The sequence below is a fragment of the Melanaphis sacchari genome, unplaced genomic scaffold (genome assembly GCF_002803265.2).
Source record: "Melanaphis sacchari strain LSU unplaced genomic scaffold, SCAv2.0 Contig2_pilon_pilon, whole genome shotgun sequence".
Lineage (NCBI taxonomy): Eukaryota > Metazoa > Arthropoda > Insecta > Hemiptera > Aphididae > Melanaphis > Melanaphis sacchari.
The window spans coordinates 6,121,558-6,148,920 of NW_020271173.1; the positions used below are offsets into that span (position 1 = coordinate 6,121,558).

At 29.0% G+C, this 27,363-nt stretch overlaps 4 protein-coding genes across 8 annotated transcripts in view; 2 read left to right on the forward strand and 2 right to left on the reverse strand.

Moving 5' to 3' along the window:
• The window catches only part of LOC112595897 (tyrosine-protein kinase receptor torso-like), a 14,285-nt gene extending 7,989 nt beyond the window's left edge, over window positions 1–6,296 (forward strand). The window contains 6 exon segments of the mRNA XM_025341284.1: window positions 539–1,052; window positions 1,055–1,092; window positions 1,094–1,144; window positions 1,146–1,416; window positions 4,962–5,183; window positions 5,745–6,296. Of these exon segments, the coding sequence (XP_025197069.1) occupies window positions 539–1,052; window positions 1,055–1,092; window positions 1,094–1,144; window positions 1,146–1,416; window positions 4,962–5,183; window positions 5,745–6,206 (1,558 nt within the window). The 3' untranslated portion in view covers window positions 6,207–6,296.
• LOC112595779 (trafficking protein particle complex subunit 8) lies at window positions 6,260–16,211 on the reverse strand. Its single transcript, XM_025341102.1, has 17 exons — window positions 15,714–16,211; window positions 15,483–15,644; window positions 15,289–15,402; window positions 15,046–15,211; window positions 14,174–14,573; window positions 14,013–14,113; window positions 13,693–13,947; window positions 13,349–13,628; window positions 11,784–11,969; window positions 11,462–11,726; window positions 11,214–11,368; window positions 10,953–11,135; window positions 8,762–9,193; window positions 8,360–8,692; window positions 8,003–8,301; window positions 7,076–7,168; window positions 6,260–6,604 (listed from the first exon to the last, which is right to left on the reverse strand). The coding sequence occupies exons 1-17, from the start codon at window positions 15,859–15,861 to the stop codon at window positions 6,352–6,354; spliced, it is 3,825 nt and encodes a 1,274-aa protein (XP_025196887.1). The 5' UTR covers window positions 15,862–16,211; the 3' UTR covers window positions 6,260–6,351.
• A 3,001-nt stretch (window positions 16,212–19,212) lies between these two features.
• Window positions 19,213–23,884, forward strand: LOC112596049 (mitogen-activated protein kinase p38b-like). 5 transcript variants are annotated; one of them, XM_025341503.1, is made up of 12 exons: window positions 19,213–19,231; window positions 19,571–19,700; window positions 20,221–20,359; window positions 20,434–20,563; window positions 21,734–21,792; window positions 21,854–21,995; window positions 22,066–22,228; window positions 22,463–22,534; window positions 22,627–22,706; window positions 22,936–23,014; window positions 23,101–23,274; window positions 23,759–23,884. In XM_025341503.1, the coding sequence occupies exons 3-12, from the start codon at window positions 20,259–20,261 to the stop codon at window positions 23,815–23,817; spliced, it is 1,059 nt and encodes a 352-aa protein (XP_025197288.1). In that variant the 5' UTR covers window positions 19,213–19,231; window positions 19,571–19,700; window positions 20,221–20,258; the 3' UTR covers window positions 23,818–23,884. The 5 variants fall into 5 exon arrangements, with proteins under 5 accessions (XP_025197288.1, XP_025197286.1, XP_025197287.1 ...); XM_025341501.1 differs by lacking the exon at window positions 19,213–19,231 and adding an exon at window positions 19,265–19,503; XM_025341502.1 differs by lacking the exon at window positions 19,213–19,231 and adding an exon at window positions 19,265–19,458.
• Window positions 23,885–24,232: 348 nt separating this feature from the next.
• Window positions 24,233–25,029, reverse strand: LOC112596050 (NADH dehydrogenase [ubiquinone] 1 alpha subcomplex subunit 5). The gene is made up of 3 exons (XM_025341505.1): window positions 24,896–25,029; window positions 24,542–24,703; window positions 24,233–24,482 (listed from the first exon to the last, which is right to left on the reverse strand). The coding sequence occupies exons 1-3, from the start codon at window positions 24,917–24,919 to the stop codon at window positions 24,309–24,311; spliced, it is 360 nt and encodes a 119-aa protein (XP_025197290.1). The 5' UTR covers window positions 24,920–25,029; the 3' UTR covers window positions 24,233–24,308.
• Window positions 25,030–27,363: the final 2,334 nt, after the last annotated feature.

Here is a 27,363-nt window from a genome sequence, read left to right on the forward strand (position 1 = left end):
ATGATGTACTTCGTTCAGTTACGTATTTACCTTGGAAGGGTTTACAATTTAACATTGTACTATTATATTTATATATATCAAACTGAAAATTATATGAATAATAATTATTTAACCAATTAACCATAAGTAATTTATTGGATTTTCATTTGATTAATAGAACAAATTTATTAAAATATTGATTTACAAATAAAATTGTAAATTTATTTAACACCAAACATATTATACGTAATTTATTACTTGTTCTGTGTATTCATTCGTTTATCATCAATTTTCCCGTGTAACTTATCGCGCATAGTCCGTCAAGTCTATCTATATATTGTATAGATCCGTAAGCAATTTTTCAACGTTTTTCCACGGTAAGATCCCCGCTTGCCCGTCATATGGGCGCCCTCGATACACATCGATCAATATCGCATCGTATAGCGTATATGCGCACGTGCACCGGCAATACGCATTTCATTTATTCCGTGGTAACATAATATTATTACCTATGTCCACGTCATAATATACGCTCATAAAATATTGCGTTGTCGCGTAGCCGGAAACCGTTCGACGGAAGCTGTCCGAGGCGCTATCGACGCGCAGCAGCACCTTCACGAGGGCAGAGCAGATACGACGTCAGGGTGCACTGGAAGAGTCCGAACACGGGCGGCCGGGGTGGACTATTCAGGGTGAAGTTGGACAACGAGGCGAAGAACGTGTCGGGCAAGGACTACGTGGCGGCGGTCGAACAGCAGCAGCCGTCGCCGCTGAACGGTTCCGCCGCCGCGGTGTACGTGGCGACGTTCGAGAACGTGCCGCTGGGCGACCGGTACTTCGCGAGCGTGCAAGCGTGCTCGCGGTTCGGCCACAGCAACGAGACGGTCGTCGAGCGGCGGCCGCGCACCGCCGACGTCCGCGGCGCGACCGCGGCCGCCCGCACGCCGCTCTATCCGCTGTGGATGGCCGTGGCGCTGCTCGGCCTGCTGGCGGCGCTGTGCGGGGCGATGGCCGTCGGCCAGCTGCTGCACCGGCGGGCGGCGGCCGGTGCGGACCACCGCGGCGGCGGCAGGGCGGCGCGTCGGCCGAGGGTTACGACATGGCCCTGCTCAAGGCTGGACGACGTGGACGTGCTGCTGGACGACGACGCGGTCACCGTGTCCGACGTTCCTGGGGCACGGCCACTTCGGCGTGGTCAGGAAGGGCGCGCTGAAGACGGCCGACGGCCGGGTGTGCTCGGTGGCCGTCAAGTCGCTCCGGGACCGGCCCAGCGGCCGGGACCTGGACGAGTTCCTGCGCGAGATACTGCTCATGCAGAAGGTGGGCAAGCACCCGAACATCGTGTCCATGATCGGATGTTGTCTGGACGCCAACCGGCGGTGCATGCTGGTCGTCGAGTACTGTCAGCTGGGCGATCTGCAGACCTATCTGAAAAAGGTGATAATAATATTATAGGTACGACACGCATTACGCGCGCGGACACCGGCGCTGACGCTTCGCGACAAACTCGCGTCGTCCGTCCACCGGCGTTAGGTTAGGTTAGGTCGACGTCGTTAGGATTTGGGATAGGTTGATAGGTAGGTATAGGTAATGAACGCAGTCGACGTGCGTTGTTGCCCAACGGGAGTTTTCCGGGAGTGCGACCCGCGGAAGATAAAAAGGTCGGGTTTCGACGTAACCCGAGTGCATCTCAGTTCGTTTAGAGTTATCCGGGTCACCGCGAGAAGCCGGGAAGTAAACTGGCTTACACCGGGCGCGGATCCGGAGGTTGGGCCGGGCCCACCCAAAATTTTTAAAAACAATAATTTTAATTTTCAATATTGGCATTCAAGTCGTTATTTTAGAATTTTTATTAGTAACCTAACCGAATAGGTTGGTTTTATTTTGTTTTTTTTTTTTTAACTATTTGTTAAGGCATACCTATAATTGCATATACCTATACCTACCTATATTTTATTTTAATAGCAGTGAAGAGTGAATACAAAACCCAGACGAAGCTTTAAATTAATTTGCTCGTGATAAGTCAAGGAGATTACATTTTTCCACGTAACTGTATCTCAATATTTTTTTATTTTTTTTTACTATTATTATTTATTAGTAGGTAGGTATTGGACTATTTATTGAAATATTAATGACTAAATGAAAATTATTCTTAACTAAATTTACTGGCCTACCCAAAAAAATATTCCTGGATTCGCGCCTGGCTTACACCCCAAAAATATTTAGTTGTTATTATTTCGGCCAGGGATCGGCAACCCTTTTGGTGTCAAGGGCCAAAAAATAATGAAATAAATTTTCACGGACCATATAGCCATATAGGTACCTACACCTTATTTTAATTACATTTTACGTTTTAAATTTTAAACAGACTTTAATTTAATTTATTTAAGCCTCATCACTGTTTGGTACCTATACTAATTCAACGTGGTATAAATTTACAAAGTTAGGTTATCAACTAACATAATGTGATATTCTATATTTTTATACCAATTATAAATTGTTATCGCAGGCCGCATAAAATCGCTACACAGGCCGCAGCTGGTTGTCGACTCTTGATTTAGGCCTGTAACCGTTATTAAAATATCGGGGGGAGTGTACTAATATTTTATCATTTTAATAAGCTAACATCAATATTTTTCTATTATTTGTTTGTTTTTAATTGATTTTTCAATAGCATATTATAATTTCACGAAATCAAATCTAGAAATTTGTTCAGTTTGGTATTTTTTATACTAATTTTTTTCTCGTTCCTTGATTTATTTTTTTATATAATATATATCTATATGATTAGAAAATTGAATCAAAATAGTTAGTTGCTTCTATTAAAATTATTTTTTTAATATTTCTAAAATAAATATCTAATATAGGTAATTCAATAATAGTAGGTACTAGGTAGGTGTATAAGTAGGTACCTACGTATGCAATAATGTCCATTGTGGCTGTGCTATTGTTAACTAAAATAATGTAATATCTTACATACTTACCATTATAGTATTATGTTTTCAGCGATAACATTGCGGATACAATTTATTGCGCTATTAAAAACGTATAATTTAAGTAGATATTATATACGGTGAACCAGCACAGAAAAAAAATGACACATAAATCAATTCAGCTATTTTCACCACTAGAATGCACTGTTATCAATATTAGTGTCCCACGTAATTAATGCATAACACCTATAAAATATAGAAAATGAGCAATTTGAACTTAATTTTGCATTCTTTAAACTTTTTATTTAACTTCATTTGATACAATACAGCATGGCTCGTACGTTATATTATGTAAAGATGATATTTTATTAAACTATTGAAATACAATGAACTCTTACTTCAACATGTGTATTCTTTATAGTTCTGTTTGTAATACAGAAATATGAGAAATAGTTAAGTAATAATTTTTAATTAAATTGAAAACATACCTCCTTAGTCTTTCGAAAAATGTATAGTACTTACATTTTTTCAACTTTTTTAGGTACATTTCTTATTGTTGTTACTTTGCGTTTTGTGACAGTTTTAGTTACCTATATACCTATTTAGGCCATTTAGGAAATATACTCGGTATAGCCAACATAGCAGGGACGGTCAAACTTTTTTCGGCTGCGATCTACTAAAAATATACTTCACCTTTGAGGATCGACTTCGATAAAAAAGTTTTTATTATTATTAAGTTACTATACCACCATAATTAATTTTTGTGAGCGCAGCCTAAAAATAAATTCTAGCACGATCGACTTTAAAATCGTTTGCGATCGACTGTTTGGCCGCCCCTGCAATATAGGTTTCTCTCTATCTAACAATAATTTAAGTTATTTATAGGCATTTAAAATTTGAAATGTTTTCTTGTTTTATTTATACATAAATTTCAATAAAAAAATTTTCACTCAGTCAATCAACTTAAAAATTAAGAACAAATTATGAAGTTATTCTTATAGATATGTAAAAACATTTAAAATGCATAGGTACAACTTTTATTTATAAGCATTTTGTTTTCAAATTATGTAAAAATTCTAGAACTTTCAATTTAAATATCTATAAGAAACTAGAAGATAGAATCGAGTTGATACTTAAAAAAATCAAAAGTAAAAAGTACTCAGTGATCTTCCTAATAATTCAAAAAATCAGGATTTTTACGCAACAATTTTTTTAAATTTTTTTATAATTAAAAAAAAATTAGCTGTAGATGTTTAAGGTTTATATTAGCATAAAAGTATTTTTTATACATGATATAATTTTCAAATGTTTTAAATCTGTTTGACCTACTTATTGATACTTGACATTTTTGATTTTATTAAATAAAATGTGTAATTAAACTTTTTAAAGTTAGAATTTTGACGAATTCTAAAACGAAATAATATTTATAATTATGATTGAAAAATGTACTACAGCGTTCCTCAAAGTTATTTTTAAAGATACGTGGGCATAATTTATTTTATAGATATTTGAAAATTAAATTTGGAAAAAAAAAGATTTTTTAACGAAAAATAACAATTTTAATAATTTCGTTTTAATTTAAATGGGAATTTGAAACCCTTAAGAACTTCTGTTACTTTATTTTAAACATAAACAATGACATTTTCTAAAAAAACTCGATTATGCATTTTATGCTATTGTTTAATATTTATACCATAGACTTTTTGCATCGTTCTACGATAAGATGGTATAGACTAAACATTTACTAAAAATAATATAAATATATATATATATATATTTTTAAGTATTAAAAATATGAAAAATGCAATGTTTTCGACAAAAGTATATAATAATATACTAATAGAAATATGCTAATACAAATATACATTTTGTTATACAAAACATCTTAGACAGACAAATCGTTTCCTCTCAGAATATAACACATCCGTCATTCATTGTAATGATCCACATCCACCACCTCACTCCCGCTGTACAGCAGACCGGTGACAAATCGTCAACCATTTAATACATTATTATCATAATAAATACATCATGCATTAACTTGCATAGGTCAGCATTAAATCGTGGTATGCTAACGACTTTTACGTCGGTCGGACGGATCCGTCAGAGCTGACCGCCGTGTCGAACAGCAAAGGAGTTGAATCGCTGCAGGATGCGTCAGGTCCTCCGCCGATGGTCTTCAACAACTGTTACTTATATCACGGCGATGAAAACGTATTTCTCACGGTTAACGACTTACTGCGTTTCGCCAGCCAAGCGGCCAACGGCATGGTAAGGAACCAACTCCTATTATTATGCATTTATGCACTTATTTATTATTATTTGTCTCGTTTCGATACTTACGGTTACGACAACGTGATTTTGATTGTATACTTTACTCTTGGACAGCCATTTAATAAGGTGTCCACGATACTACTGTAAGGGTGTAAATAGTGTTTAAGATTTGAGACGATTAAAGCTCAATAAAACCTTTAAGGATAAAACCTTAAGATCCCTAAAAAAAATGTCGTAAACGTGTAAAATCCCTAAGTCATATTTTTCCAGAAGCAGTTTTTTTATATTTGTGCCAATGTAACAATATTAGGTACGTGCTTACCATGAGCGAAAAAAGAAACGAAGGAAACCATAAGAAGAATATGTTTTTTATTTAATAACCATCACAGTCTCTCTCTTTCTCTGTCTTTTGCGCCTGCACTTTACAGTTTACATTAATAGACACCTATTAGTTTATTTAGTAGGTACCCCAGTTTATTAATACTAATATTAGTAACATTTAATCTAAGTAGTTTTTAGATAATAATATCTCACGGTATATTTTGATATGAATTCTAGATGTACTTAGAAAATAACCGTGTAGTGCACCGGGACTTGGCCGCCCGGAACGTGTTACTTAGCGACCACCGCACTATAAAGATTTGCGATTTCGGCCTTAGCAGGGACGTGTACGAACAAAACCTCTATCAGAAATTGAACCGTGGTGACCCATTACCAGTAAAGTGGATGGCCATGGAATCGCTTAAATATCAGCTATATACCACCCAGAGTGATGTGTGGTCATTTGGCGTACTTCTTTGGGAAATCATGATGTTAGGAGGGTCTCCATACCCGACGATACATTCGACCAGGATATACGAAGTATTGTGTAGCGGTTACCGTATGCCCAGGCCCACCTTATGCTGTTACAGTTTGTACGAAGTTATGCTAGCGTGCTGGCATTCCAACCCTGCCAAACGGCCGAAATTTGGTGAGATCAAAGACAAAATCGACAGTATAATAGAAAATCAATGCTCATAATGTCATAATCACACATATTTTACCAACTTTTAATATTTTTATTTTTTTTTTATTATTATATAATTTAATAAATGATTTTTTTTTTTTATTATAACTTTTTTAAAAATATAACATATAGATTAAGACCTAAGTAAAGTAGTAACAATTAACTCGTTACCTCAGATTTGGGGTCTTTAATAACTAATAAAGAAGAAGACGAAACAATTTGGGATAGGAATGCGTTTTGAGCGGGCGGATATGGTCGTGCCAGTATATCGAGTTTAGATGATATTTTAAAACAGCCTTGAGAAGCAACTGCAGCGTATAAGCGAATAGCGTGTGTCGCTGACACTGGCAATAAAAACGGCTTTGGGTTAATAACTCCGATCCAACAGAAATGTTCATCATCGATATCCGACCTGTAAATAACGAAAAAATTAATTAGATATACATTAAAAAGTCAAAAATAACAATATGAAAATGTCAACAATTAAAATCGGTACCTATATTTTTTACTTTATTTTCACACCCCAAACTACAACCTATCTCGATGAAAATTAATTAATGATTATAAATTATAGTTATTTATTATTTAATATAATCATTTTTTAAGAAACACATTTAAATATTTTTAAATGAATTAAATTATGTATAAATTTAAAAATTTTGATAATTTAAGTTATTATTTAAAAAAAAAATATATTATTATATTACTAATTTTATAAAAACAAAATCTATTATATTTTTGTTTAAAATTAATGATAATAAAGTTATAGCATATTAACAATTCAAGAGATATTTTTGTAAAATAACTTGAAATTGATATTTTTATTTTATCTGAAAAATTGATTAATATCTAAGAAAAAATAACAAATATTTTTGTTACTTACTTTGAACAATTAGCAGAATTAGTATCTATTTTAACTTCAATTTTATATTCAACACAGTTCTTAAGTATTATAAGTATAGGTATAATACACATTCTAAAATAAAAAAATTATATAATTACATCTGTATAAATTTTTATAACTTAGAATGTTATTACTTAAAACTTAAAAGTTATAAGTAGGACTAGGATTTATATGCAACAGAATATTTTTTTTGCAACTTCTGAATATTACTTTTATAAGTAATATCAACGAACACGTCATGATGAGGTAAACAGTGGTGATTTTATTTTGCATATTTTGGACAAAATGCATATTATTGCATATTTCGACTAAACAAATGCAAAAATGCATATTTTATGGTATATTTCGTTACTAGACGTTTTTATCATGCAACAGTATATATTGACACTGTTCAAAAATACCTATTTAATGACCTATATTAAGGTTCATTGCCGTTGAGAGAGAAGGGCAGGGGGGGGACTTGTCACCTCTCTGAGTTTAAAACTAAATTCGATGTAAATTTTACAATAAAATGTGGAAAAAAAACAAAAAAAAGGTCATCAGATAAACTAACCAAAAATATGTTATCAACTGCCCCTCGATTAAAATCTTAGTTACGCCCATGTTAAGATTTAACAGAAAACTATCTAGTTTTGAAAATTTGAAACACCATGTAATTGTTTTGAGTAATACATTTGAATAGTGTGAATAATTAAGAATATAATTTTATTAATTTTAAACCTTATGATTTTTTGTTTTTTTTTTTGTGCATATTTAATATGGTTTGACATAAATAATATTAATTGTGTATTTTTGCATTTGCATATATTTAATAAACCAAATTCATATTTTACAATTTTTTATTACATATAAATCCTAGCCCTAGTTATAAGTAATAAAAAAAAAAATTAAATACAAAAATCTTACTTTTTGTCATTAAAGGAATGTAAAACAGTACATGAATGCGAAAAAGCAATATTGAGCAACCGATTCATGGGTGACTCTAACAATCCTGTTACATCATTAGGTAAAGGTGTCCCATCATATGGATGTATATTCCGATCAGGTCCAAATATTTTTAATCTCCCTATTGGCTTGGCAATATTTTTTGATGCATCTAAACATCCGAGTTCAGGCCACGCAACACTTAAATTTAATTTTGTCAAAGCAACCCTGTGAATGCCACATATAATTCTCAATTGATTTGAATGATCTTTGATTACTACCTAAATATAAAATAATAATTAAAAAAATGAAACAATAAAAATAAAAATATCACATTACCTGCCATAAAATGGCCAAAACGAGATCAATACATTTTATCACCTCTGTTTGAACTTTATGTCTATCAAACTTTGGCATTTTGATTTCTTTTGATGATGATTTTGTTATTGTGACAAATTTTTCACACATATCAGTATGTGGAAATTGTTCATTATCAAAATTAATTTTAGAGATACCACTTTTATTTGTTCGACAAGCTTGCAAGAATAAATGACATGACTGTTGTTGATCCAAATTTTTTATACTTCCTTGTGGATATACTTTTTTGGATAGTGTCCATTCTGGACTGTACAAGAATACTTGTTTGAGTTTTACCTGTTCAACTTCATTTCCCTGAAATTATGGTTTAATAAAAATTTAAGTTCAACTGAAAGGTAAAAAAAAAATTATAAAAAATTATACCTTATACAAATTATGAACAATTGTTTTTAGATTAAGTGTTTCACTGTTTTGGTTTGCGAGTAACGCTGAAGCAGATAACCTTACACAAGGTTTTGCCGTCATAAACCAGCTAGCTCTGCATAATTTGTACTCTTGCTTTTTAGTTTCGATTTGAGATTCATAATAAAATAACAAGTCAAGGCTAAATTTTTCTGTGTCTGGACTATTGAAGCAGAATTCTACAGATTTTTTTGAATTTGGAGGGATTTGAATTAATAAACTTCGAATATTTTTGTTTTTACAAGAATCATTTGATTCTGAAAAAAATGAATCTTCGATTGAAGTTGACACATAAATTTTATGCAATGGTACTGCACCAGCATTTTCTAATGTTAATTTTATTATATTCATTTCACCAATTAACGTGTTAATTTGATTTCCAATAAAATCAACCTAAAACCAAAAAAAATATACCTTACATTATTAAATTAAATTGACTAATATCACTATATAACATTGAATGTATTTAATTAATGATTTAATAAATTCTGAATGATTAATGGACATATTTGTTTCATATTATGGAAGTGATAATATTATATTTAAGTAGAACAGGGATAATCAATTCAAATGATCTAGTAGGCCACTTTGTAAATTATAATTCCAAGGGCTGCTAACAAAATTATATATACACATATTAGATTTAGACTCAATACAAAAGTATTAAAATAAACATATTTATTAAAAGTTTATTAAATGTTCCGAAACATAAAATTATTCAAGGTGAATATGTTTGTTGATCATCTCTGATGTAGAATAAAATTTGAATGTGACAACTTTAAACAACATTTGTCTTCTTTATACAACTAAACAAAATATTACAAATCATGTTTAATACTTAACCGTTCCAACATACACTACTGCTAATTTGCATTTACATGCATAGAGTTAATATTTACCACACAATTGTTCTTATATCATTTAAATTATTTATATTATTATAATTTATAAGATTGCAACATAATGGTTTACTTTGTGCATAGATTTTTTTTTTTCAAACTTTAAAAAAAAAAAATTATTATCACAAGAAATATGTTTGTGTATTCTATTTTAAAATTTAAAGTATAATGTAATTATTAGATGATTCCTGTTAACTTTCAATTATATTCTATTCACTATAAGAACGGTAAATACTTGACTGCAACAATATTGCATTGGCTACAGTCAGACGCTTTACCCTTTCTTAGTGGACCACCTGTTGTCATTCAACGCTTGCAAGTAAAAATGAAGCCACACTTCATATGCATAAGGTAGCTGCAATATACTACTCTTAACATGAATAGACTATTACATATCAAAATAACTAAGATATAAAAGATTATTAAAAAAAATATTTTCAGTTTCTTTTATGAAGGTACTGAAAAATTAAAAAAAAAAACAAATAACCATAATGTAAATAACTCAATTATATTTTGATACTGATATCTATAATTTAGTGACTAGAATAATAAGAATTTTATTTACTTGTTTTGTTTGATTAAAAAAAGTTCAAAAAAATAACTCGAACTTGATTTGTATGTAAAAAATAAGGTAAGATATGCACATATTTATGCTTCAAAAATGTATAATCAACTATTTGCAATGTTTCAGATAAAGTGCTTAGAAACATTTTCACTAAAATGATTTTAAAATTTAAAATTTAATATTATTATAATTAATATGTAATTCAAAATTTATACTTATTAAAATTGATTAATAATTATTATGACTAAAAAAATATTATTTATACAAAAAATTGAAAATCTATATTAAACTAATTTTTGACTTTATAAATATAATTGGAGTGTCATTCTGAATTTTATACAGAATATAAAATAAATTTACTAAAAACCTGTAACTCTTGACTTTACCCATGAACTTTTTCCTCTTTTTAATAATTATAAATCAGCTGTTATTGGGACACCACTTTTTGCATTTATGTATTATGTATAAGCCATACCCACAAAGAAATTAAATTAAATTTATATAATTTATTGTTTTTTACTTTTGAAAGTTTTCATAATAAAATGTGAATTTTTATACATTTATTGACTATTTCAATGTAAATAATTAAAAATAAACACATATTTTATATTTTTATGATTTTATAGAGCATATATGAAGTTCCGATCCTTAATTATAACAAATTGATAATAAATAGTTTATAATCTACCTTCATCAAAGAAGTTTGTGGTTGAACATTGAATTGTATAGGACTTAACATTTCAAAACGTTGCCAACCATTTATTACTTTCTTGGCTGTGTCATCACTCATAATTGATGGAATCAATAAGCTAAACTGAACACCATTTATAGATAGAATCCCAGTACTTTTTGTTTTCAGTCCAAGAATAACCTAATAATACATAAAAAAAAAATGTTTAAAAATGTTATTTAACACTTATTATTTGTATTATTTGTAAGTGTAAGCTACTTGTGTTGTACTGGAAGGTGCTAAAAGTAGTTCATCAAGTACTTGAGGTTCAACTAAATTTAACTCTTTATCAAAAGAATATGTCAATGATAAGTTTTCAATGCATAAAGATATGTTTAATGGATTTGATAATGTCATTTGTACTTGCACTAATTCTGTTGATAAAATATACATTATACATTATAATATAAGTATAATCCATCATAAATTATCATCTTCAACTCAATAAAAAAGAAAAAATATCTTACCATCTACATACAATAACTGTCTTATTGTATCATTGCTACCATAGAAAGCAAGTGTTGGCTTAAATATTAATGGTGGTATTCCACGAGCTTCTGTAATTAAATCTTCTTCCATTTTATGCCACCTAGTATCCAACAAGTCTTCATCAAAACTATGTTCTTTAGTTATTATACTGTCTGCATTCAGCAATATTTTGATTCTTTTCTGATCTATGAGAGGTAGGGCTAGATCAATGATCGATGAGTCATTTTTCTCTGCTGCATATTCCTACAAAGGTTAATCCATCTAAGATAATGTAAATATGGAAAATACCAATTATTATACCAATTTGATGTTCAAATAATCTCTAAGTATAGTGGACTGTTGTTCTGGTGGTTGACTTGAAGCTCTTGCCAGCAATTTGGAATAGGCTTCAGAAGCTTGTTTCATATGTTTTAAAAACATGGCTTGTCTACCAATAGCTGTTTGTATATGGTCTTCTGCTAATATCCAATGTGTATCTTCAAAAACCTATAAAATATATAACAATAATTAGTATTCCACAAAAAATTAAACAATTTAAATTTAAAAAAAATAAAATAAATTATATAATAAATTTTAAATCGGTAAACTTAATGGTTTAATAATAGTGAAGTTTTGTTTGAGTATTCTCTTTACTCTCCTTTTAGAGTAATTAAAATGCTTCAATCTTCAACTTTAATGGTGTTTGTTGATAACAAATTGAATCTAATATATACTTTGAAAGGTCAAATGTCCCCATACTTTTCTATATATGTTTATTGCGTATGACCCTAAATGGCTGGCATTATTCAACATTGTTCGCATTTGCAGCAAAATGACACCAATTGATATTATGTGTCATGTTTTATATTCTTTACAATTACTTAGTTATACAATAAAACTATTATTTTTTGTTAGCGTCTCATATATGTATTTATTTCATAAGTATGAACTTGTTGTACATTGATAATTAATTTTTTCAATTTTTAAGATTTTTTTTAAATCCCAATTTTTTCAATGTCACAACAAGTATGCTCAAACATGATTTATAACAAAGATGTTAATGGGAAAAATAAAAAAAAAAATAGGAATATTTACAGAACAGCAATTTTTATTTTGTTGTAATTCAAAAAATATTTAGCATAATACTTGAAACTTTATGCAATAACATATTATGTTACTATTATTTTTTTTTTTTAATGACAATATTTAGATTCATTTTCATTTATTTATACCACAAACCTATTTAAACTATTCTCTGTATGTCAGTTTTTACTCATATATAATTTATGCAACATTTTTTTGATAAAAATGGAATCAACCTACTTGTAATGGTCATAAAGATGAATAAAGGCTAGCACCACATCTCTGCTCAGGATTTTGTCTATATACTATAATGAATTATCGAATTAAAATTTAAAACATTCATTACAATACCCATTTAATAACAATAAACACTTGAAATGTACTACATAAAACAATATCTATGGTTTCTACTTATAATTTATAATTATAAAAATATCAGATTTGGTCGGTTAGGTTTCCCATTACAGAAACAGATTATAAAATTTTAATAAAACCCAATGCAATTTTTACCTAGAGATTCAAATTAAGAAATATTATTAAATATTAATAATGATTGGAATGTAGAATGATAGTAATAAATATTTTTTTGGAGCACACCATATTAATAACCCATGTAGCCATGTATTAAAATCAATAAAAATATTTATATTATTTTATACAAATAATTTTAGCCATAACTTATATTCACAAATTCTAAGATTAATTGATTTTATAAAGAATTAAGAATCTTTCTCCTCGAGAAAATAATATTTACCTAAAATCTAATTATAAAATGGTTTTATTAATTTATAAAAGAAATCTACCTGGTAAGCTTGTTGGTAACAGCTTAGTGACTGTTTTCTTAGTGCTGCTTTTGAATATCGGTGTCCAGCCAGAACCATATGAAAAGCATACTTTCTCAACATTGGGGGTTTTTGTGATTTCAGAAAAGCATATGCTGCCTGTTCTAAAAGTAAAGCACTACGTAAATCTGAGTCTTCATTTGTCATTTGAATAAACATTTTAGCAGCCTCTCCATACATTTCCCGTCTGACAAGTAATTCACAAAATAGTATTGTCGCTCTTGTTGCAAATTGTGGAACCCTGTACAATATAAATGACCAGTTTTTTTAAATTACATAAACATCAAAGTTATTATACTTTAGACCTGCAAGTGTTCAAATATGTTAATACACTCTCATTAGCATATTCTATGGCTTTTCGATTATCACATACACTAGGGCACATCAGTGCACAAATAGCAGCCATTTCAACAGCACCACTATACAACATCCAAGCATTATCTGCACTAAAGTCTCTTTTAGCAGCCTGGTATAATGGAAAAGCAAGAGACCAGGCACCCAAAATCATATATAAATCTGCTAAACGTCGGGTCTGAAGCTCTGGTGAATCATTAGTGTAACTAAATAAATGATAACACATTAAAATATTATAATGATAAAATATGTCAAGTTATGCATTACTTACATAACTGTAGCTGGTACAGCTGCTGCAGTAGGTTTATTTGTACTAAACCATCTTTTGGTAGCACTCAAGAGTGATCGACTAACACCTTTTTTATTTGTTACCTATAAAAATAAAAATAAATATAATAATTATCATATTAGGTCAAAAATATTATTGTATACCGATTCATTTAAAGATTGTATTTGAGATTCAATATAAGGTATTAGTGATCTTGAAACAAAATGTTTAGTCAAATCTTGTATATTGTTATGATCGTTTTCGTCTAAATAAGCACCATATATTTTTTGAATGTGCGTTTTTGATTCATCATTCAAACTTTTGTTATATTCTTGTGGACTTAATGGATGTATTAAAGAACTATCTACAGAATTCAAACTGTTTTCAAATTCTCCACTCTGATCTTGAGAGTCTATACTATCATTTAAATTAAATGAATTATTCAAGTAATCCCAAATTCCTTCAGTTAACTCAGTTTTAGGATATTTACATGAGTTTAATCTAAGAAGATGGCAACTACTGTGGCCATAAGCTGACTGTAATGTTTCAATAATTTTATTAGCTCTGAAATAAAAAATAATAAATATTAATCTTATTTAAAAAAAATGTCAATAAATTACACAAAATGAAACAATGTTTAAAAAATGCATGTGATTATGCAAAGCAAAACTTAGTAATTGATTTCACCACTTTACAAAATCAATTTATCTTAGAATTCCTATGAAAAAATGTACAAAAACTAAGTTCCAAACCATCATTATTATAATATAATATACAGTGATAAACTGATCAGATACAAATATGAGCACCTCTCTTCCTGCAATGATTTTTTTTTTTTTGCGACACAGCTATATAAGATTAATTTATAAGTTATGCCTTTATTTGTAAATAATATATTACAAAATAAATAAATATACAATATACAATTTAATTTTTAATATAAATTTACAATAAACATATTTAATTATTTATTTTTAAGAAATCTCCCCTCCCATATATTTTTTTTATATCTTGAATGGGTTGTATAATAACTTACATAGTCAAATCAGGATTAAGACTTTCATGTAAAACAACATAATATCTTAATATAGTGGTATGAAACCATTTTGGTGATTGATTTTGATTTGGTAAAATTGATTGTTGAACTTGCTGTGTCAATATTGATACTTGTTCTTCATCAGAAGAGCTTATTACTATAATACCTAATTTATATTAGTTAAGAAATTATTTGATTAAAAATATATTGAATTAAAAATTAACTAAATTCTGTAAAGGATACATCCTAAGAAATGTTTAGTATACTCGTGGTCTGAGACACTTTGAATTTGTAAAAACGTCCTTCTCCACTTAGTAAACCATGGAGTGTTTTCAGGTATTGTGATTTCCCTTCCACCTGTCAAATACATTTTATAATATGTAACAGGTTATAGATATTTGAATTACATAGGTAATATTTAATATATTAGTCATTACCAATTTTTACAGCAATGTTACTCGGTTCAGTAGTAATATTAACAGAATCGTGTAAGCGACTTCTTTCTTTGGTAACTGACAATGGTTGACTGTTTATATTGGAAAACGCTATTTGAAGATTTGGGACATTTATCGTACTACCATTGGCATCTTTGAAATTAACTATAAGCACAATATTTCAAATAGGTATCATAGTGAAACGGTGTGTGGGTATTTCCTGGGCGTACTTACCATCTGTCAGCCGAGAATATGGATTAAGCAGATCACTGAAACTCAGATTGTTTTTGCGACAGATTTCTTGAGCCTTGTCTGAACACAAGACTGCCACATGTGGGCAAAATATACCACGAATGAAATCATTGTCGTCATCGCAAACCATTTTTACAGGGTTGACCGACGTAAATCAAAAGTTTGAATACACCAAGTATGTTTACATAAAGTATGATAGAATTATGCCGTTCACTGATGTTGCCACCGCCCGGGCTTCACAGTGTTTAACTTCAAGCTCACGATTCAGTCAACTCAATAACTCAACTACTCAAGAACCGAAGATTTCGACTGCATCGGCAGTTCGGTAAGCCAATACAGTTATGAGTTAATTGTATTAATACAATTCCATATCCATATCAGAGATCGCGATATTAAACGATCCGGTGACGGGCGGCTAATGGATAAGGATAATATTATGCACTATTTAGCCACCACAAAATATATGTATCTGTGATAGCCACTGACATTATTCAATATTATTGTGATATAGATCCACGGTGTGACGTCATACATCATACGCAGTATATCCTTATCATGGTTGAGATACCACAGCAGAACTCATAAAACATATGTTATAATAGATCTACAACCGTGGTTCCAATCTATGGCAACCACACATTATCACCTTAATATTAATAAAATAATGTAATATTATAATGTATTTATCTATGTAAATATTGATCAGTAAGCTACTTATCTGACCTATTTACTAACAAATATGTACCATGCATACAATGATACTAATTGTTATTTCCAATTTTAAAAATCACTTCTATATCCACTTTTTTTAAATACACTACGAGTATTCTAATACTGTCTTATAGAGTCGACCAAATTTAACAACCTATTTTATTTTTAAATAATAAACAGAACTATTCTATAGCCCGCATTAAACTCAATTCTTTAACATTTTAATCTCCAAATTTATAATATATCTTAAAAAAAAAAAAATTTTAGAATTTTTTACAAAGTATTATTTTATACCATTATTTAAATAAAATAAAAAATTGGTTATCAAAATCTAAAAACTCTTTAAGACTTGAGAGTTTTTCCAGTGAAGTAATTTTATTAATATAATTCATGAATACACCAACACCATACTCACCCTTAATTCTTAAATAAGTATCAAGCAATAGATTAATGGAAAATTATTTTATTTAAAATGGAAACTTTAATATAAAATATAATTTTAAATTATGACAATTGACAGCCCTAAATACCAAATTTTCAATAATATAGAGGATGCCACTTATAAGACTCACTTTGGGATCAGCACAAAGTGAGTTTTATAACCAAATGAATCTTGTTGGCGAAGTTAACTTGTTTTTTTTTTAAATATGAGTGATAAGCGACCCACAGATGCAGAGAACAAAGATAAATCGCTCCAGAGAAGTTTTTGACTCAATAGAACAAGAAACACTATCTCCAACAACTAAGTTCAGTAAATGACAATCACATGGCATAAAAAAAAGCTCGAGAATTGGCTCATAATATTCTTGCTTGTATGCCTTTATTTTTACCCTTCATATTCGCCCCGTTGTTATATATCTCTGACATCTACTGTTACTTAATTCTAGTTTACAATTATACATTATTGTATAGTTTTATCAATTCCCTCACCAGACGAATCATTTATTGGTTCAAACATTATAAAATTTTCATTAGCGCACATTCTTATCTGTATCAAATGATTTTAAAGTCAAAGAAAGTTGTTCAACGTGACTAATGTTCTGAATGCAATCCAATATAATACTATAATATTTAGCTTTTTTAACTCGATCTAGTACCTATATTGTTTCGGTAAGTTTCCAATTATACAAATAATTTAATTTTGAATAATTTTTCCACAATAATGAAAATTCGTTTCATGATATATAACACGACGAACGTGTAAATTCATATCTAATCATCGGCGTCAGATAAATTGGTACGGCAGCGGCAGTGACAATGATTATAACTTATAAGTCATTGTGCCCCAAAGTTGTAGTCACGGTGCATGGTAATATTATTGTAATGTATATTATTAAATTAATATATTTATATTAGTTTATTAAATCGTTAACTAAAAAAAAAAAAAATGTATAAGTTTTTACAATTCTTACTACACCTTCGAATGCGTCTCTGGCGCCCTTATTCTGGAGGCGACCACCATGTTCGCCCGTGTCTTGAGATAGCACTGATTGTACAGCTTATTTGTAAAGTATTAATAAAAAAAAAAAAAAACGATACTTTTATTGAATTTATATAGGGAGGGCGAGTTTTTTGAAAATCTACAAAGGGAGCGTAAAATAGAAGAGGTTGCAGGGAACCTGCACTGTGCTAAATTGTATAAATTGCATAGACCTTATACGTTGTAGTTTGTAGTATAATGGTACTATACTAGGAGTAGGACTTTGATAAATTGTTTATTACTTGTAAAAAAAGAAAAAATCTTACAGAACTATGGAAACTTTAGAAAATCGACACCGGCACAGCCATTTTGGCTCATAAATTATTATTACATTATTTATATATACTATAAAAAAATAAAAAAAATAATTTTCAAATATTTTAATAAATATATTACATAAGTACCTGCATATTTAAATTGATAGATCATCTTATTGAAACTTGAAAGTATATAAAAAAAAAAAAAAAAACAAAAAATTAATATTTAAAATAAGTAGGTATGCATTAATAATAATAATAGACAGATGTACATTTTACAATTCATTGAAATTTGCAATTGGCAGTAGCCAAGTGTTATAGTACTGTATTAGCAGGTACCATTGAAATCTAAAATTATATTCAAAATACCATCAATGATTTAATCATTTAGACATGCAATGGAGAAAACATGTTTGTCTTAAATAATAGGTCACATTTTCTATTGCATCGAAATTAGCCGAAAGGAAATTGAAAACTGATCAGTTAGATACCACTCACAAGATATCCAACATAAAATCGTCGTTTGATAAAAATATACCTATTTAATTATAATGTATCAAACAGAAAAATCAATTATTTGATATTTTTTATTTCTCTTAATTATATAAGATACAAGTGAAAAATGCACGAAAACTGGAAAGTGAATTTACCGTGTGTAGGTAGTAGGTACTAGGTACTCACTGTAGTCTATATTCGACAAAGCGTGCACGTTCGATGTTGTACGTACTACGTAGGAAATTAAACGTGTCAGCGTGAAGCGACGACATTATTATACAATATAATATAGCTTATTGCATAGATTTTAGACGATAACGATGTTTCGGTTGACGATTTTCGATTTTCATATACCTAATAATAAATTATAGAACAACAACTGTCTTCCATACCAATATAGAAATCTGTGAGTAATAATGATGATGATAAATATTGACCTTCGAAATTAGTGATCGCTGATAACGTCATTGGTCGTGAATGATGTGAACAATGTGAACACAATTTTAAGAATAAAGATATTTAGTAATATAATATCTTCAAATGTCCATCGTGGTTATGTACGTATCTAATATATTGACGTATTTCGCCATGCATTAAGACTATTATAGTAACCTACTACCTAGCAAGGACAAATTAAAATAACTGTAAACACTTAACACTATATAACAGGTATTCTACGAAGATAGTTCTAAATTTCCGCAGTACACTATAGTTACAGTGAGTTGTACGATATCCACCTTCTACACGTTATAGCAATTGATTGTTGGTAATTAATTACGAATTGGTCAGTTGGTATCTATCTATCTATCTAATCACATACGTTTACGATGTATTAAATATTATCTTAAATTAATGACTCTGTTTTATCAAATAAATAATAATGAATTTCGTTTTAGAAACTTTCGATTTGTTGTAAATGCTTGGAAGACCACAACTCACTCCACTGTCTATACAGTCTGCGAATCCCACGTCACTAAGTCAAAACAAGAACGAAGCTTGAAGAAGTTTAGACTTTTGATTGTTATGGTAATAGCAATTATTACTAATTATTAATTAATAACATTATTATTTATTAACGTTTTCTGTTATTTTGTGAACGCAACGCTCGTAAGTCGTAATCAGCTGCAGGTTATCAATTTATCATAATATATTATCACAGAATTATTATTCTGTAATATCTATTGTATTATATAATATTTTGATTCAGTAGCAAAGCAAAAGCCCACATTTAAACTGCGTTGTCTACCAATCACAGTCGACAGTTCGGAAACATAATCTTGAACTTTTCTTTTTTTCGAATAAAAAATTATTAGACCCACTATAGCTATTAACTATTTAAGTAGGTGCTTAGGCGGCGCAGAATTGCTGAAGCAGCCCACACTCCCGAAGCTCACCACTTTACAACTCAAAATAAACAAAGATGATTCGATAATATTCATTCGTATCTCGAGAGCACGTTTATTTGATAAGCTTCAAATTTCAATTGTACACAAAAATATTATTTCGGTACAGTTTTTATATTATGTTATAATATTATAATTTATAGTCATAGGTCCGTCTCAGACTGTCAACCAGCGTTTCACGATGAAATATTACAAAATCGAAATTAACAAGACTGAATGGGAAGTACCCGATAGATATCAAATGCTCACTCCAGTTGGTCTCGGCGCATATGGACAAGTTTGGTATTGAATATTACCAAGTTTTTTTCTAATTTTCAACAAACTACATGATTTTTTTTTTTATTTGTATTTTACAGCTCAGCTGTAGACAATCAGACTGGGCTGAAAGTTGCTATCAAAAAACTTGCCAGACCATTTCAATCAGCGGTTCATGCTAAACGTACCTATAGAGAGCTTCGCATGTTAAAACACATGAACCATGAAAATGTATGTCATTTTTTAATAATAATCAATAAATTGTTAATATTAAACTTCATTTCACGTAAATATACTTAAGTAATAGGCAATTTTTTTAATTTCAGTGCATGGAATTGAAGTGTATTATATTAAAAAACCATGCTTTGATTATTTTGCTCATCAGTTAACTGCAATATCTACTTATTATTTTATACATTGAAGGCATTTGTTTTCAAATATATTATACAATAAAAATATTAATTGAGTATTATAACTTTTTAAATACTATAAAATTGAATGACTTTATAATACTGGTTAAATTTATCATACTTTCTTATCTAACTAATATCCTAAGACACTCAATATTTAATTGAAAAACCCAGTTCTTAATAAAAATTATAATAACTAGTTGTTTTTTTTCTTTTCTAAAAGGATTTTGGGATTTAAAGCATTTGATTTTGTTTCTTTTGTTCTTTAAATAGAATGCATAAAAATTATGTTGTATTACAATTTCAATTATAAAATTGTTTTGTTACCTATTTTGGTATTTTTTTTTTTTAGTTTTAGATTTTGGGCTAAGCAATGAATTTATTGATTTAACAATAACGTGTTTGTTTTTTTTTTTTTTTTTACTTGAAAACATTTATTGTAAAATTCAATTTTATAGTTAACTTATGGTAGTAAATTCGATCTAAATACTTTAGTTTTTATTTATTTTTGCTATCTGTTTTGTCCATTGTGGCTACTTATTGTGAAATAAAAGTATTCAACATTTCTAATGTTTTGTTAATAATGCTGCTAGAAACAAAAGCTATAATAGATTTTTACTATATTAATGATCTTGGGCTATACCATCACTGTGATTTAAGTCATGCTTCTTTTTGCATTATTTGTGTTCTTATATTAATTTTATTGATACATTTTTAGTGGGAAAAGTTGAGTTACCTGAAAGTGCAGTTTTAAATGTTACATATCTAAAGGAATTTATAGGAAAAAAAAGAAAGATCTTAATTTTGCTTGTTTTTGCTTATCTTCATTGGTTGCTTATAATTGAGTTTATATGTGCTTTTTTAAATACTTATTTTGATTATTTTAGGTGCTTTAAGTTCTGAACTCTGTTTATTTGTGAGGGAATATTATAGATATAATAAATACATTTAACCAAATTATTAAAATTAATTGTGTATTTTTAATGTTTAGGTAATTGGATTATTAGATGTTTTCACACCTACAAATACTATAAATAATTTTAATCAATTGTAAGTTTATGTATAATTTAAAACTAATATATTCTTAATAATTTATTTATTTTTTTTATAGGTATATGGTCACACATTTAATGGGAGCTGACTTAAACAATATCATACGTACACAAAAACTGTCTGATGATCATGTCCAATTTCTTGTTTACCAAATTTTACGAGGTTTGAAGTACATCCATTCTGCTGGAATAATCCATAGAGTATGTAAAATTTATTAACATATTATGTAAAATTGGTTATTTCATTACTGATTATTTACAATTTATTTAGGATTTAAAACCATCAAATATTGGTGTAAATGAAGATTGTGAATTAAAAATATTAGATTTTGGATTAGCAAGACCAACTGAAAGTGAAATGACTGGATATGTGGCTACTAGATGGTACAGAGCACCTGAGATAATGTTAAACTGGATGCATTACAATCAAACAGGTTTAATTCATATACATAATATATAATATATTTATTAGGACACAGAATTATATTATATACTATCAACATGTAAAAAATGTATGCATTTATGTACTTTATTATCATTAAAATATGCATAGGTGAAAAAAATACTTTACATAAAAGGATAAATATGATTTATTTTTAAAAATAGAAATGCATATTCTTTATTGTATAAATTACTAATGTCCCATTATTATTTATTTTTATTTTTAGTTGATATTTGGTCAGTAGGCTGTATTATGGCTGAACTTTTAACAGGAAGGACATTATTTCCTGGAACTGATCGTATCCTTTTTTAATAAGTTTAAGTCTTCCATACTAATTTACTGTTAAAGAAAATCTAACATAGAATATATTTTTCTTATAAGATATTAAAGACATACAACAATTAAATTTGATTTTGGAAATATTAGGCACCCCATCAAATGAACTGATGCAAAAGATATCCAGTGAATCGGTAAGTGCCATGTAATATCTTTTAAATAAGCTTATAATCCTTAACGTCTAAAATTAGATGTGGATCATTTAACACGTGTGTTAGTTTTGTGTGGAGCACCATCTGATGAATATTTAAATAAAATTAAAAGCTCAGAGGTTTGTGTGTCTTATATTTGTCATTTATTTGGTTGTGGTAATATTTGCTTAAATCAATATATTGTGTTATAAGTTTTTATTTACTATTTTAGGCAAAAAAATACATTCAGTCTTTACCAGTAATGCTGAAAAAAGATTTCGGTGAAGTATTCAAAGGAGCTAATCCATTGGGTAAATTTTTATTTAAAAATTATTGTATAAATAATTTCATAATAATAATAATAATTTTTTTTTTTAATTAATTACTTTGAGGACAGCAATTAAACTGTTAGAAGAAATGTTGGAATTGGACGCTGATAAAAGAATGACTGCTGAAAAAGCACTTGCACATCCATACCTGGCACAATATGCTGATCCGACTGATGAACCAAATTCACCTCCTTATGATCAAAGCTTTGAAGATATGGAATTAGATGTAGAAAAATGGAAAGGTGACGTATTCTTAATATTTTGTATTATTCATTATTTGAGTTTATTTAAAAACAAAATTATTCATGCCATTTGTAAAAAAAATATAGCTTTTCAACAAAAATAATTTATACTATAAATGTATTTATTAATGGCTTCTCCAATTAAAATAATACAATATGTACTAACCTGTATTCTAAGAATAAGGTGTACAAATTAGATAATTAAATTATTTAATGGTCATCAAAAGTTATTATACACCTTATACATAAATATTTCAATTAATATTTTTATTACATAACCTGAAATTCTTGTGATTATTTTATTAGTTAATATTAATTTTTTTTGTACTTGAATTGTTGAATGTCAATTTATGAACTAAATGTTTGTGTGTATCTAAGCATGCACACTGCAATCTATTGAAAGATCTTTATAAAAAAATATATTTCAGATTAATAAAATAAATAAGTGTATTTTTAAAAATAACATATTTAACTTTTGTTATAGAACTTGTTTGGGAAGAAGTTGTAAGTTATGTTCCATCCAGACAACGAGAATCAACATAAGTTACTTCAACACAATCACGATATCTTATTTAATTATTTTTGCAAACTATTGTGAAAAGAATGCTCAGCTTAATTAAAGTTTTATTAATGTTTGTAATTATATTTGTAGATTAATATTTTGATTATTGTTATTGTTAAATTAATTCATATTTATATGAATTCAATTAAGATAATTTAGTATGTAATTATTTACCATTAATTGTATTTTATATATAAAATATTTTCTAACATATTTTTTAACACGCATTGTTTTATTCTATGCAATAATTATATTTTTGTTTTCATTTTTTAAATAATACATGTTTTTTATTTCACATTATATTATTAAATATATTAAATACACTTTACACATAGATTATTATTTACTAATTATTCAAATAAAAAGCATTATTTTATGTTTCACTTTATTAATAAAAATTCAAAATTGTGTAGAGTACATATTTAAAGTATCTATCATATTGAAATTAACTATTTTATAATATTTAACTAAATCACTTAGATGGAGGCCAGGCCCATTGTTCAGCACTTGGTTTGACAATTAATGATTCCCATGGTTTAAAAGCCAACATCTGTCTAGATAAAATCAATTCATTTTCAGCTTGTACAATAAGTTCTTCAGCTTGTCCACAATCAATTTTCTTTTCAAAATCTTCCACTGCAACAGTCTAAATGAAAAATGAGTCAATTATATACCTGATTTACAATTATGTTACAATAGTCATACTTCTTGAACGATTTTGGCTCTATTACTAATTATTTGCTCAGTATATTTTCGATATGCAGCGTCCTCTGGCATTTTACGCAATGTTCGCAGAATCTTCCCATATAACACTCCTAGAGTATAGTGTGGACTTTTTGCTACATTAAGTCTTGTAAGACCAGTTGTCTAAAAACAGTATTGATGTTCATTAGTAACATAAAAATATGACTAACGTGTGTATTGCTGATAAGGTCATTATAACATTATTAATAATTGTAACATAGCATATATTTTTACGAATTGTGTTAAAACAGGTATGAATGCTAACAATTATTACAACGCAATTGTTTCGTTTCAATATACAATCGATATGCTTACCTTTTTTAAATATTTATAAGACATTTTGAAGGACAACCAAAAAATTTCAGTAAGCTAATCTTATACTTTTACGGTTTGCTACATAGGAGTAAAATACTAATAGTAAATCACTAAATCAGTGATTCAATAGCGATGTTATCACTTATCAATTTTTAAATTCATCAAACTGATAAAAACACTACAAGACCTTAGATCATATGATCTAAGTACAAGACCAAAGAATATTCTACGCTGTATCTAGATACCCGAGTGCCCGTGTAGATAAAGCGTACACGGACCCATCCGTGTATATATTCGATACCCGAATTGGTCGAATTGTTAACGCGCATGCGCCATAGACACTAATATTATTTCATGTTTATATGCTATTTATAGGCAAACTAATTTTATATTTATTTTATTATTATTTTAATTTATTGTGACGAATTTATGATTTCTAACATTAATTTATTGTTTATTACATATGTATATTTTAAATGAACAAGTGCAGTCAAGGCTAATTTTCAGATTTTATTAATTTATGGTGAAATATGTTTAATTTCTCCAGATTTAATCATAAGAGTATCAAATGTACTTGAATCACTATCATTGCACATCCCAATTAATATTTCCATCTGCTTGAACAGCATCAGAGCTTACAGATTGCCTAAATATTACTCCTTATTAAATAATCACGACCAGACCCCTTAAATATAGATAAATAAAATCGAATGAAAGTTATGCACACACGGATCACGATAAACACGACGAATGTATGATTCACTAAAATTTACTCAATGACAGATTACTACTTATCCCAATACGTCTCAGATAAGATAAGAAAACGACTTTTCCAGATTATATGAATTATAAATACGTTATTTTAATTAAAATAAGCAAAATTTTACATAATATTATGCATTTAAAAACCATATATATGCAATTAAAAAAAAAAATCGTAAAATACAGAAATATGCAGTGCATGTCAAAAAGTTACGAAATATGCAAAAAAAAAAGCAAAATAAAACTTTAAATTTAAGATCTATTGACTAAAAATCAAACTTGTAACTTAACTAGCTATTTCTTGGACTATTCAGAAAAAACATGTAAATGCATATAAATCCGAGCCCGGCTAATGTTACTACTAGATCACACGCCACCGCGATTCCGATAACGTTCGTTTAACTGCTAATTTCCGGTAACCGGTCACCGCCGGTTGACGCACACACATTACATAAAACGCTCTAACGTCATGGAACATTCTCGGTGTCGCACAAATTAACTGAATGACCCCCAGCCATAAGACATATTATACATGTCAATGTAAAATAAATGTACAAATATTTCTTGAAAATAATAAAAATACTATTAAAATTCTAACGATATCGAATTACCGACCGGCGACCACTTCGACCAGGTGTCAGATTTGCCGATTAAATATTGAAAAATCATGATTGTGGGGGGGAAGACACCCTCCCTCAAAGTACGACCCTGATTACTATAGTCTTAGTCTATAAATATGATTATTGTCGTCATGATGATTTAAGATGATAGTACTCTGAACACTGAACACGAAAGTTGACTAAATCTTTTGGTCAATAACTTCACCAGTTTATTAAACTATATTATTATACAACTGTTAGAAACCTCAATGAAATCATCATACTTGTAAATATATTAGTAAAATATAGTTTATTATTCAAGTTAATACAATAATACTTAACTTTAGACAATGATTAATGGCCGAAAAATAATTGGATTTATTTTTTAGGCTAAATTTACTAAACAATTTAAATATAGGATTTTAATTCTTAAAAATAGTGGCATATTAGTTTTTTGTTGAGTTCTGATTATCCTACTTTCATTACTTTCATTATTAGATCGGCAGAATTTATTCGTGTGTAAGAATTCGTCTGTATATAGCTAATACATTTTTAATAAAAACTACAATCATTGGATGTGCTGAAGTAAATAAATCACCCATTTTGACACGAAGACTTACGTTATATCTCCTTACTAATTTTTTGTCGAACAATATTATTGATGTCGATATTTTCATGTTCGTATTATTTATAATCATTTTATTGTATTATTTAAGCAAGATGAAACCAACTTAAATAACGTTAACAATGATTATTGATCGTATTATAACGATATGTCGTATTTAGAAATTAAAAACGTTTGTACATCATCACGGTCTAAAACGATTCAACAAGTGTTACGTGAAAATTGAAACTAGACTTTTAGAGTTGCGTCACCGACCAGTGACCACTATATAAGTTTTAGATTGAAGTTAAATTTATTCGTAGATGCTATAATATCTCATACGACTAAATTATACACCAATTTAATTCATTGCAATGTGTGAGTCTATTATTGACATACTTTTTTTTTAGGTTCTGAATTATTGAGACCATTTTTCCTATTCTTCATCTGTCCCTTTCTACTGATGTTACTCTCTATGGTTTATCTGGTTCTATTATTTTTAC